Source organism: Triticum aestivum, chromosome 7B (assembly GCF_018294505.1).
Source record: "Triticum aestivum cultivar Chinese Spring chromosome 7B, IWGSC CS RefSeq v2.1, whole genome shotgun sequence".
In the NCBI taxonomy this organism is placed as follows: domain Eukaryota; kingdom Viridiplantae; phylum Streptophyta; class Magnoliopsida; order Poales; family Poaceae; genus Triticum; species Triticum aestivum.
The window spans coordinates 95565490-95579099 of record NC_057813.1 but is presented as its reverse complement, the minus strand read 5'-3'; the positions used below and the strand labels follow the sequence as shown (position 1 = coordinate 95579099).

Here is a 13610-nt window from a genome sequence, read left to right as displayed (position 1 = left end):
GCTTTTACAGTTGCATCATCCAGATGTGTGGTGTCATCGTCAGCTGGCCCACTGCCCATAGCTACATCCACGGTACCACTGCCTGAAGCAAAGAAAGGATCCTTGCTGCGACGATGAACAACTCGATAATCCATATCATCATCATCATCATTGGAGTCAGCATCAGAATCAGCGTCATTGCCTCCATGGTACTCATCATCACTCTCAGAATCATCAGCAATGCTCTTTCCAGTGCTTTCTGGCCGCCTGCCTTGCGATGAGCGTGCGGTCCTTGCCATCATACGAGCAGCGGAAGAAAGAACATTCAATCTAGCGTCTAGCTTACAGGAGGCATCTGAATGGCCCTCATCATCCAAAGCGGTGAATGATTGCACAAGATCGCCTATTATGCCAGCCATAGTGGACGTGAATCGAGCAACTATTTGAGTAGATTTGGCAAATTTCTGCTCAATAGAAAAAAAAGCAAAAAATAAAAATAAAAATAAGTTATCACCAAAATGCAACAAAAGTTATCAGGAGTTCACAAAAAAGCACACACATGAACAATACCAAAAAAATGAAGAACACATGTATGTATACATGAATGTATTCATGATCTAACAACCATTCAGTCACATGAAAATGAAGAATAATATACAAGAAAGCTAAAATAGCACAATTAGATATCAGCAAAAACTTAAGTTATCAGAGGCTTTACAAAAAGAATCATCACATGAATGCAACCAAGTTATCAAGATATGTGAGAACATATGCTGCCATTAAAAAACATGATGGCATGAGATTCACATCACAAAGTTATCAAGGCATTACAGTAAGAATTATCACAAGGTTGCAATAAAATTATTATCCTTTATAGAGCATATGCCACATTGGAAACAAAGAACAATATCTGATGGCATTATTAAAGAGTGTAAAGTTGACATCAAAGGAGAGTTACCACATTGAGTGCAACAATTAAGTAATCAGCCTATGAAAAACATAGAATAGCAAAAAAAAAGGTTACATGCACACCTCCTGACTGCAGCTTGGGGCATGAACACGCATAAACCTATCAAGACCTTTGAGACCACCAAACAGACAGAAATTCATGCCAAACTCAGGCTTCAACTGGAAAAAAATGTAGAGACAAGTCAGATAAGTAACAACAAAAAATCAATGAAAAGAAAATGCAGTTGCAAGCAGTGTGGGAACTTAAAAAACATAGATATAGATTACCGGTAGATTCCCAAAAGAAACTTTGTCAGCTTGAACATCCTTGTTGAGGACAAGAGTTATCAGCTTCTTCGTCCATACATTGATAGGAAAAGGACCATTAGGCAATACGATGCCGAGTCCAGAAAGATCAATCGCGTGAATGTAAAGTAGCTGATAAGAAAAATACAATCGTCATGGTAAACACGAACAAAATCAGATAACATCAAGACAAAAAAGAAGGTAAGAGGAAAGCACCATCACTTACATTGTAGAAGAGAAGGCAACCCCTGGTAGGCTTGCGTTTCAGCAGCGCCTTGTCTAATTTATCAGCAATAAATTTGGACCAATTGAGATTTTTAATACCATTGATGTTGCGCCGCAAGTTGAAAACAATGAAACTAAAGTTCACTGGATGGAACACAAATAATATGAAAGTTACCACACTTACATACAGTAAAGTTATCATGCACACAAGAAAGAAAATGACAGAAGTACATAACCACTTACCAGCACAACATACCATCTAGGGCTGACTTTGTTGGAGGTGGTCGGGGCAATGATTGTATTCCCAGCAAGCAAAAGCCACATATGCTTGAAAGTATCATCAGCATTTACGGAACCCTTTATGAGATCAACAAGATTAGTCATTTTAGGGGCATATCCAAGTTCGCCGAACAACTCAAGCCCTAACTCAATATCAGCTTCAGTAAGACGGTTGTAAGGGACATCCTACCCTCCATGCGGCACGCCCATAACGCGATGCACATATCCCTCACTAACAGGAAGTCTGCCCCGCCCTGGTACAACAACCTCACGGGAATCGGGATCATAAAGAACAGCAAGCCACACACTGAGATTGTTGAAGAGATGGTCACACTGGATATTGCGAAGGCTTGTGAAGTCCATCTCATCAATGGCAACCTTCCTGTCATCATTCATGTCTTTGCATGCTAAAAGAAGCGAACTGGGTGAGGCTCTGTTCCGCGGAGGAGGGCGCTTCATCTTTTTTGAAGGAACTTCATCAATTCCATCACCATCTCCTTTGCGCTTCCTCGGCATTGTGTCCCTGTCACGTAGGAACGAAATGAAAAGCGAATGAAACAAATTAGATGACATGAAAAACTGATATCACAATTAATATCAACATTTGTAAACGGGTGTTTGACAAAGCAATAAATACAGCTGATAAACTTATCATTGTGGTTCATGGTGACACAAAAAAAGATTATCATGACCATGATAAATAAATCAAGCAAAATGCACTTGGTTTACAGAAGAGAAAATCTGGTTAAAAAACAAAGACGATGCCACATCTGCTGAACTATAGCAAGACAAAATGACACAGGTATATTACAGCATGTGCAACTGATAACTGAGGCACAAATATATTGGTAAGTGAGAAAGGCGGCATCAATTTGATGATGTACATCCAATTTACCCCTGATAAAATTAGCATTGACACATGGTCATTAATAATCACAATAATGATGCCGGTAAGCACACAAAAAACTACCAGACCATCGAATAAGAAATGAGCATTGTGCTGCATGTAGTTAGACTAGAAAAAAACTGGTAAGTACGGTAAGATGATAATGGTAACTGCTTGCACATCATCATTGGGGATATCCAAAACAGTAAAGCACAAAGCGTAAAAATCATGGGGGTGCAGTCCCAAAACACAACCTAATGTGAATGTAGCTGTTTGAAAAACAATTGGTAATCAGAGCGCAATTGCACAGCTCAAAATTACCAACCAATTGGACATTTAGGCACATAAATAACACCAGTCATAAAAATACAGTGTTTCAGCATCTGGTAATTTGAGTGCAATGTCGTTGGCAAGTTCAATACCTTCATCATGATAATTAAACAGAACAAACAACACCGGTAAATAGAGCATCGCAAGCCTCATCGATAAACAGACCGCATCAAACAAATCCAACATAACAACAGAACTTAGGGTTACTGATCAAATCAACATCCACTAAATTGGACATCACAAAATCCATAAACAACAAACACTATTGGATGTCCTAAAAGTCAACATCCACAACACTAACAGAAGGAGGAAAACGGGTGGGAAAATCCATAGTAGAACCGACCACACTTATCAACCACGAAAACCTATCGATACCAACCATCCGACCGATTACGCACAAAATTGAACCGAAATTCACAGCCATCTACAAATGGAACTAGAATGCGACCTAATCTAACCTATTTGGAACAACAATCGACTGGATTAGGATGGTCCGAGCACCAAAAATCAACGGCAGGACATGCCGGCGGAGAAACAGGAAAAGAGAGGGGGTGGGGAATGTGTTCCTCGCCGCCGATTCAGAATCTAGAAGCCGGCCTAAACAATCCTAATCCAATGGGAACTAAAACCGACCGGGTTCGGAGGCTCCGTACACCAAAAATCGACGGCGGAATAGCGGGAACACACCGGCGGAGCAAAACAGGTAGACAAAGGGGGTGGGGAAATGCGTTCCTCACCAGAGATTCAGACGCCGTCCACCGCGAACCGGACCACGCCACCACCAGCAACTGTCGCAGACGAGGGAGAGGGGAGAGAGAGCAGAAACGAAGAGCGGCGCGAGAAGGGGGGAAGAAGTAATGCGGGCGAGGGAAAGACGGGGGAGTGGGGAACGTGGGCATTGGGCGAGAGGGACGGTTTCGGTGGGGCCCGCCTGTAACGGCTATCGCCACGCGCGCTTCGCTCAAAATAGCCTACGCACTTCTCGGATTACAATCAAACGGCAACGAGATCGTGCGGATCTGACGCAAACGACCAGTCGACTGGTCGTTAGATTTCTCGAAAAGAAAAACATCAGCCCTATTGCCAAACCGCCACAAAGTTGCAAAGAAAAACATCAGCCCTATTGCCAAACCGCCACAAAGTTGCAATAGAATGCCAAAACAAGGGAGATTAGCCCATACCCGGGGCAAGCCTTCATATGTCAAGATCCGTTTAGTGTCACCATGCTACAAACCATGGACCAGAGTCGCCTAAAAAACTATGGACAAGCGTGTTTAGCTAGAGGCACCTTTACTAATCTGAAACGACCAACAACTGACCATAGCGCCAACGAGTGTGTCTTCACCAATTCCCGCACCCGCGTTCACAAATCAACCGAAAGCGCTGATGGTTGCAGTTTTGTCCTCAGGACCCAAGACCAAGCGATCCAAAAGTCATCTCTCAATTTTTCTTGCTGCTAATAACAGGCAGGTGAAACCAACCAACTTGACAGTAGTATATGTATAGTACTCCCTTCGTCTCATAATATAAGAGCGTTTTCGACACTACAGTGTAAAAAACGCTCTTATATTATGGGACGGAGGGAGTAGTATATCTGTGTACATGTTGATTCAGTCTGCAGCCAACTAGCCGAGCATGCGTTTAGATTGTCAACTTACGCTGGGGCGATCTGATTACAGCTCCATCAAATCTGAAGAAAAAGGGACAAAAGATCATACAGCAGAGAAAATTGTCCACTCAGTATTCAAGATCATACAGCATATTCAAGATTCCACAAATTATCGGTACTTCGGCGATCCAAACATGAGCACCATTTAGGACTTCCACTCACCTCTTTCTACAGCTCTACAAACCTATTTTGCTGCCTACCCTTCACCGTACAGCAGCAGCAGCAACAAAGAACCGAGTCCCTCCAACTGCATGCTGGTGCTGCTTATATTGTCCTTATGTTGGTTATCAGTTCCGTTGTGATCGTTCTGCCACTAGTCAGATTGTACCTGTTTTAGCAACTCTAACAAATAATGAAGAAGAAAAATTGACTTGAACTCCTAATATCAAAGTCACATTCTTAGGCAGGGAAATTCCACATTGATGTTAGACCTAATAACCAAAACATTGACATGGCCACCACCAAGCAAGGCAATGTAGATCTTGTTGTTTTGTAGGCAACGTGATCACGTATGTGAGAACTCCAAGCTGTTGAAACCATGGTCGCTTTGAATTAAGAATGCTGATATGATTACGTATGGGTATGGCTCTGTCAAACCTGAACAGACAAGATATAAGTTTAGACACCAGAGAAGAAATATTGCATAATAGCGTTGTCACATTGGTAATATTGGCCTCAGCCGAATTTGAAAATATGTGACTGCGAACACCCGCTTCAGTGTGCTTAGATTGGAATTTGCAATACAAGTTTGAATACATAGCCAGACAGAGGCAAGACACCATAAATAAACGAGACGTGGAAAACTTAAGTAATACAGAATTGGTACATTTGTGTTGCAGGAGTCCTCATACTACCTAGTATATATGCACCTAGCAGTAACAAACTTCCAACTTAAAAAGAATAAAGAAACTCGAGGTATTGCTAGTGAGAACCAACATACTAGCTGCCGACTGCCATCCTAATAGTACATAAATAATGCACGCAAGAAAAGAAAAAACACAAAACTGGGTGGTCTTTACAGAATTCCTAATGCACAATCACCTAATAACTCCTTAAGTTTCAGTACTTAATAGCCTTGTCACATTGGTAATCTTGATTACTGATTTCAACCGAATTCGAAACAAGTGACTGTAAACACTCGCTTTAGTGTGTTTAGAATTGTAGTTTGCACTCAGGCCAGTCAACATACAGAAATGGGTCGTGAAGAACTTGAAGTGGTACCTCCATGTTACAGGACAGCACGAAATCATATACTACCTAGGCACCTAGCAGTATACCAAACTTCTGACTACAAAACATGGAGAGAAACTGGGGCATTGGTAGCAAGAACCAACGCACTAGCTGCTGTCAGCAATCCAAGTACAAAAATGAGTCCCAAAAAGGAAAGAAAAACAAAACTAGGTGCCCTCTCCAATTCATCTTACAGGATTGCTAATACATAATGGCATGAAAACTCCTTAAGTTTCAGTCAATCATCGACCAACATGATTTGCTTTGGGATAAGGAGAAAAACCATGATACTGGGACCTAAGACTGGTGGAGATTGACTGCAATAAATAAGAATTTTATTGCACACATATTTGAGAGTTTACGAGCTAAAAGGAACAAATTATATGTAACTAGGTAGAGGAAGATACATAATAGCATTATCACATTGGAAATATTTATCTAAACTGAATTCGAAACATGCAACTGCAGACACTCGCTCCAGTGTGCCTAGCATCGGAATTTTAAAATAAAAGGTTGGAATACATAGCCAGACAGAGGCACATCAGCATAAAGAAACGAGTCTTGAAAAACTTAATTCCATCCTGGTACAAATTGATGCACATAAAGGAACAAAAAAAAAACTGGCTGTCCCCTCAAATTCATCCTACAAAATTGCTAATACACAATCACCTGAAAACTCTTTAAGATTCATTCAATTATATCAAAACCAATATGATCTGCTTTCAGATTAGGACAACCATCGTATCAAGATCTCAGAGTGGTGGAGATTGACTGCAATAAAAAAAGAATTTCAACTGCATAGTGGAGTTAATTGCAGAAAACTTGTTCACACAATCGACTGTGCTTGTCCAGTTGCGACTTGTCTGTCTGCAGGCGGTCGACAGACAAACAAGGCTTAAGTAAATTTGGAACTAAACCTGTAGGCTCTGGTAGGGTAAAATGGGAGTTCGATGTGCCAGGGTTTATTGCTGGTGATGTCATGGGCTCTATGCACCAACTTGTTTCCTACTACTAATAAAGCTCTAGGTCAAACTCAAAAAAAGTAAAATAGGGGCACTCCTTCATTTTCGATAGAACACAAAGGCTTTTAATGGTTACAATCAGCGTGTACTGTATTCATCCTCAACGAGATCATAACTCTAATAAATACTAGTTGAGAAAAAAAAATGGGGCATGGAAATATGCATCAGCTAGCTAGCTCAACCACATATACGTGAATTTGTAGCTCAGGGTGTTGGCAGCGAGAAACAATACAATCACCGGACAACTCTAAGTTTCAGTCAATCATCTCAACCAATATGATTTGCTTGGAGATTCAGAGCACAACCATGATACTGAGGATCTAACAGTGGTGGAGACAATGACTGCAATAAAGAACAATTTCAGTTGCCCGTGATAAGCACTCCCTTCAATCTTATGAGGTTGATTCAGATAAAACAACATCGCGGTATAACATTTCAGTTGCCTGTGAGCACAAGCTCTTCTTATTTACAGCAGTGACTCAGGATCTTATTTGTGACCATACAGGTTTACCTCGAAACAGCATCGCAAGATAAAATTATACATCTGAAGAAAAAGCGTACAAAATGGGCTGTCTTTGACTTGAGTTGATTTTCTCATGGTGAATCAATTCAAGGTAAACCAGAAATAAAATTGTATTCCTTCCTGCTTTATCTTGATCATCAAAACTACTACTCTAAAATAACTATAATGACCTGGTATTTTTTGCGATTCCAGATTTCCATCAGGGCTCGCTCATGCATAAGCTACTTGTAGTGTACAAGATGATTTCTCCTACTAACCCCATTCTCTTTAAAAGGCGACCGAGACAAACAAGACAAGAAACACAATTATGTTCCCGGGCTTTCTTAGCTTTCCGATGAGCACAATAAATTAAACAGTACTAAATAAAACAAGAATTACCAGTTGCCATAATGAGCATGAAGCAATAGACAAGTCATGTGATAATTATGAAGTGAAGGAGATACTTGGAAGCAATAGAAACTTTACCACTTCATATTCTCCTTGAAGACAACAATGATGGTGGGAAGTTGATATATGCGTATGTCGGATACTTATAGTGCTGTTTCTCATAAACCCTCTGAAGCTGCAACGTCTTGATATCCATTGAGAAATATCCAACAAGGTGATTATTTGGAGATGATGCTTCTATCCTTGTCAAGAGCAAGTACCTCTGTGTTGCGTCTCTGATACAATATTTGTAGCCAGAATCTAGTGAGATTGTCTTCTCCATCTGCCACTGGCTGGGACTCTCGCCTTTGGTCCGTGCAGCTGTATAGCTGAGATTGGATGCAAGTCCACCATGGAAACCAAAGATCCCGAGCCTGCCTTCCCCTGCCTCCACAATGGCTATACCTTCCTTGCTCCATTCTCCTGGTGGGAGGTCAGCAGTGGAGAACTCCATGTTCGTGGTGTCAAGCAAGAGCAACTTCTTCATCCCGAATTGCACCCAGTCCCAGTAGAAACAGCCATAAGCATAATGGCGCATGGGAATAAAAGGCTGGACCCTTGACATCTCCTCCATGTCGCCCTCGTCAAGGGCCAAATCACTCAAATCCTTGGATGCAGTAGCTTGCCATTGATCGTTGCTGGAAGAGAAGACAAAGGCAGCCAGACTGGTTTTGCAATATGCCATCAAGATGACTATGAATGTTGTGTCTCCAGCCGCTGCCTCCTCCTCACCGAGGGGAACGAGGAAGCGCTTGCAGCAGGCCTCGGTTACCGGGGGGAAAGGGTGCCCAAGCAAAGCAGCCAGGTCGTGAGGTAGCGGGGGGAGCAGGACGTAGCGCCGGTGCAAGGGGTCGCACACCGCGAGATCTCTGAAGACCGGGGGCTGCCCATGTTTTCCGATGCTGCGGCAGAGGAGGACGCGGCCGTCGCGGACGTCCTGCACGGTCCAGCGGCGGTGGTAGGGGAGGAAGGATAAGGTGAAATCGGCGGCGACGGCGGCCGCGCGAACGGCGGGGGTGGAGGTTAGGGCTGGGTGGAAGCCGTCGCGGTCGAGGAATCCGAGAAGTGGTGGTGCGTGGAGGCAGCGGAAGCAGCGGAGGAAGGACCTGTCGGTGGAGATTCGGCGGAAGGTGAGGCAAACGGCGGAGGCGCGGGCGAGGTCTTGTGGGGTGGGCAGCCGGAGGAAGATCTCGGCGAGGAGCTGGTCGGGCATGTCCGTCATAGGCGACGGCGACGCCATTTTCTTGTTGCTGGTCGTCGCCATTGGATTGGAGTGGGGAACGTAACAGGGCAGAGGAAACCCTCGACCAGAGGGGGAAAGTGACGGGAGCTCCTTTTTTTTTTGGTGAACTAGGGGCTTTATTCATGACTCAAAATCTGAGGAATACAAGCAATATCGGGCAAAACCCCCAGCCACACATGGCGACCCACCGCAAGAGACGCAGCTCCTTTCGCTAGCGAGTGGGCCTCAAAATTATTCTCCCTAAATTCAAAATGGAAAATAACAGAAGTAAAATCATTCTTACTAAGTTCGATTTCCCTAAGGATAGAAGCATAGACCGCCGCTCCACCATCCCTGATGTGCGCTATCACCACCTGACAGTCGGAGGCTATCTCCAGGTCTTGTAAGTTCAAATCCCGAGCAAGGGCGAGGGCCTCACTACAGGCTAGTGCTTCCAAGCTTGCTGGATCAATCATGCCATCAATCACCACTGCCGATGCTCCCAGATAACATCCATCTTTATCCCTACATATCACAGCCGCAACTCCCCTTTCTCCCAAGGTGGAAAGAGCCCCATCACAGTTTAGCTTTGCCGCATTCCCCGTCGGTGGTAGCCAAGCTTTGGCGCGGGGCCGTACCGCTCGCCCCAAAGCCGGTCTTGCTGTTCTAGAATCTGCTAACTCAAGGTCATCTAAAAATCTCTTGATGAAGCACATCATTGACAGCGGACTCTGAAATTCATTGTCGTGAATAGCTTTCCTCCGAGCCCACCAAATCGCCCACTGAAGGAAATATGCCCTAGAGGCAATAATAAAGTTATTATTTATTTCCTTATTTCATGATAAATGTTTATTATTCATGCTAGAATTGTATTAACCGGAAACATAATACATGTGTGAATACATAGACAAATATAGTGTCACTAGTATGCCTCTACTTGACTAGCTCGTTGAATCAAAGATGGTTAAGTTTCCTAGCCATAGACATGAGTTGTCATTTGATTAACGGGATCACATCATTAGGAGAATGATGTGATTGACTTGACCCATTCCGTTAGCTTAGCATTTGATCGTTTAGTATGTTGCTATTGCTTTCTTCATGACTTATACATGTTCCTGTAACTATGAGATTATGCAACTCCCGTTTACCGGAGGAACACTTTGGGTGCTACCAAACGTCACAACGTAACTGGGTGATTATAAAGGAGTACTACAGGTGTCTCCAAAGGTACATGTTGGGTTGGCGTATTTCGAGATTAGGTTTTGTCACTCCGATTGTCGGAGAGGTATCTCTGGGCCCTCTCGGTAATGCACATCACTATAAGCCTTGCAAGCAATGTAGCTAATGAGTTAGTTACAGAATGATGCATTACGTAATGAGTAAAGAGACTTGCCGGTAACGAGATTGAACTAGGTATTGGATACCGACGATCGAATCTCGGGCAAGTAACATACCGATGACAAAGGGAACAACGTATGTTGTTATGCGGTTTGACCGATAAAGATCTTCGTAGAATATGTGGGAGCCAATATGAGCATCCAGGTTCCGCTATTGGTTATTGACCGAGAATAGTTCTAGGTCATGTCTACATTGTTCTCGAACCCGTAGGGTCCGCACGCTTAAGGTTTCGATGACAGTTATATTATGAGTTTATGAGTTTTGATGTACCGAAGGAGTTCGGAGTCCCGGATGAGATCAGGGACATGATGAGGAGTCTCGAAATGGTCGAGACGTAAAGATCGATATATTGGACAACTATATTCGGAGTTCGGAAAGGTTCCGAGTGATTCGGGTATTTTTCGGAGTACCAGAGAGTTACGGGAATTCGCCGGGGAGTATATGGGCCTTATTGGGCCATACAGGAATAGAGGAGAGAGGCCAAAAAGAAGGAGGCGCGCAGCCCCCCTCTGGTCCTAATTGGACAAGGGGTGTGGCCCCCTTTTCCTTCCTCCTCTCCCCCTCTTTCCCCCTTCTCCTACTCCAACAAGGAAGGAGGGAGTCCTACTCCCGGTGGGAGTAGGACTCCCCTTGGCGCGCCCCTCCTACGACGGCCACCCCCTCCCCCCTTGCTCCTTTATATACGGGGGCAGGGGGCACCTCTAGGCACAACAACAATTGATCCCTTGGATCTCTTAGCCGTGTGCGGTGCCCCCCTCCACCATAATCCACCTTGATAATATCGTAGCGGTGCTTAGGCGAAGCCCTGCATCGGTAGTACATCAAGATCGTCACCACGCCGTCGTGTTGACGGAACTCTCCCTCGACACTCAGCTGGATTGGAGTTCGAGGGACGTCATCGAGCTGCACGTGTGCTAGAACTCGGAGGTGTCGTAGTTTCGGTGCTTGATCGGTCGGGCCGTGAAGACATACGACTACATCAACCGCGTTGTCATAACGCTTCCGCTTTCGGTCTACGAGGGTACGTGGACAACGCTCTCCCCTCTTGTTGCTATGCATCACCATGATCTTGCGTGTGCGTAGGAAATTTTTTGAAATTACTACGTTCCCCAACAGTGGCATCCGAGCCTAGGTTTTATGCCTTGATGTTATATGCACGAGTAGAACACAAGTGAGTTGTGGGCGATACAAGTCAGACTGCTTACCAGCATGTCATACTTTGGTTCGGCAGTATTGTTGGATGAAGCGGCCCGGACCGACATTACGCGTACGCTTACGCGAGACTGGTTCTACCGACGTGCTTTGCACACAGGTGGCTGGCGGGTGTCAGTTTCTCCAACTTTAGTTGAACTGAGTGTGGCTACGCCCGGTCCTTGCGAAGGTTAAAACAGCACTAACTTGACGAACTATCGTTGTGGTTTTGATGTGTAGGTAAGAACGGTTCTTGTTCAGCCCGTAGCAGCCACGTAAAACTTGCAACAACAAAGTAGAGGACGTCTAACTTGTTTTTGCAGGGCATGTTGTGATGTGATATGGTCAAGACGTGATGAGATATAAGTTGTTGTATGAGATGATCATGTTTTGTTGAAGTTATCGGCAACTGGCAGAAGCTCTATGGTTGTCTCTTTGTTGCATAAGATGCAAGTGCCAAATAATTGCTTTACTTTATCGCTATACGATAGCAATAGTTGCAAGAGCAATAGTTGGCGAGACAACCATGTGACGACACATTGATATAGATCAAGATGATGAAGATCATGGTGTCGTGCCGATGACGATAGAGATCATGACAATACTTTGGAGACGGAGATCAAAGGCGCAAGATGATCATGGCCATATCATGTCACATATTTTGATTGCATATGATGTTTATCTTTTATACATCTTATTTTGCTTAGTTTGACGGTAGCATTTTAAGATGATCTCTCACTAATTATCAAGAAGTGTTCTCCCTAAGTATGCACCGTTGCGAAAGTTCTTCGTGCTGAGACACCACGTGATGATCGGGTGTGATAGGCTCTACGTTCAAATACAACGGGTGCAAAACAGTTGCACACGCGGAATACTCAGGTTAAACTTGACGAGCCTAGCATATAACAGATATGGCCTCGGAACACGGAGACCGAAAGGTAGAGCGTGAATCATATAGTAGATATGATCAACATATTGATGTTCACCGTTGAAACTACTCCATCTCACGTGATGATCGGACATGGTGTAGTTGATATGGATCACGTAATCACTTAGAGGATTAGAGGGATGTCTATCTAAGTGGGAGTTCCTAAGTAATATGATTAATTGAACTTAAATTTATCATGAACTTAGTCCTGGTAGTATTTTGCAAATTATGTTGTAGATCAATAGCTCGCGTTGTTGCTTTCATATGTTTATTTTGATATGTTCCTAGAGAAAACTGTGTTGAAAGATGTTAGTAGCAATAATGCGGATTGGATCCGTGATCTGAGGTTTATCCTCATTGCTGCACAGAAGAATTATGTCCTTAATGCACCGCTAGGTGACAGACCTATTGCAGGAGCAGATGCAGACGTTATGAACATTTGGCTAGCTCAATATGATGACTACTTGATAGTTTAGTGCACCATGCTTAACGGCTTAGAATCGGGACTTCAAAGACGTTTTGAACGTCATGGACCATATGAGATGATCCAGGAATTGAAGTTAATATTTCAAGCAAATACCCGAGTTAAGAGATATGAAGTCTCCAACAAGTTCTATAGCTAAATAATGGAGGAGAATCGCTCAACTAGTGAGCATGTGCTCAGATTGTCTGGGTACTACAATCGCTTGAATCAAGTGGGAGTTAATCTTCCAAGATAAAATAGTGATTGACAGAATTCTCTAGTCACCATCACCAAGTTAGTAGAACTTCGTGATGAACTATAATATGCAAGGGATGACGAAAGTGATTCCCAAGCTCTTCGTGATGTTGAAATCGACGAAGGTAGAAATCAAGAAAGAGCATCAAGTGTTGATGATTGACAAGACCACTAGTTTCAAGAAAAAGGGCAAAGGGAAAGAAAGGGAAGCTTCAAGTAGAATGGCAAACAAGTTGTCACTCCCGTGAAGAAGCCCAAAGCTGGACCAAATCCTGAAACTGAGTGCTTACACTGCAAAAGAAATGGTCACTGAAAGCGGAAATGCCTTGA

General features: G+C 43.6%; 1 protein-coding gene across 1 annotated transcript; it reads right to left on the bottom strand.

The window, feature by feature from the left end:
• Positions 1-4644: 4644 nt before the first annotated feature.
• LOC123159106 (uncharacterized) lies at positions 4645-9158 on the bottom strand. Its single transcript, XM_044576914.1, has 2 exons — positions 7863-9158; positions 4645-5219 (listed from the first exon to the last, which is right to left on the bottom strand). The coding sequence occupies exon 1, from the start codon at positions 9085-9087 to the stop codon at positions 7867-7869; it is 1221 nt and encodes a 406-aa protein (XP_044432849.1). The 5' UTR covers positions 9088-9158; the 3' UTR covers positions 4645-5219; positions 7863-7866.
• Between the last annotated feature and the right edge of the window lie 4452 nt (positions 9159-13610).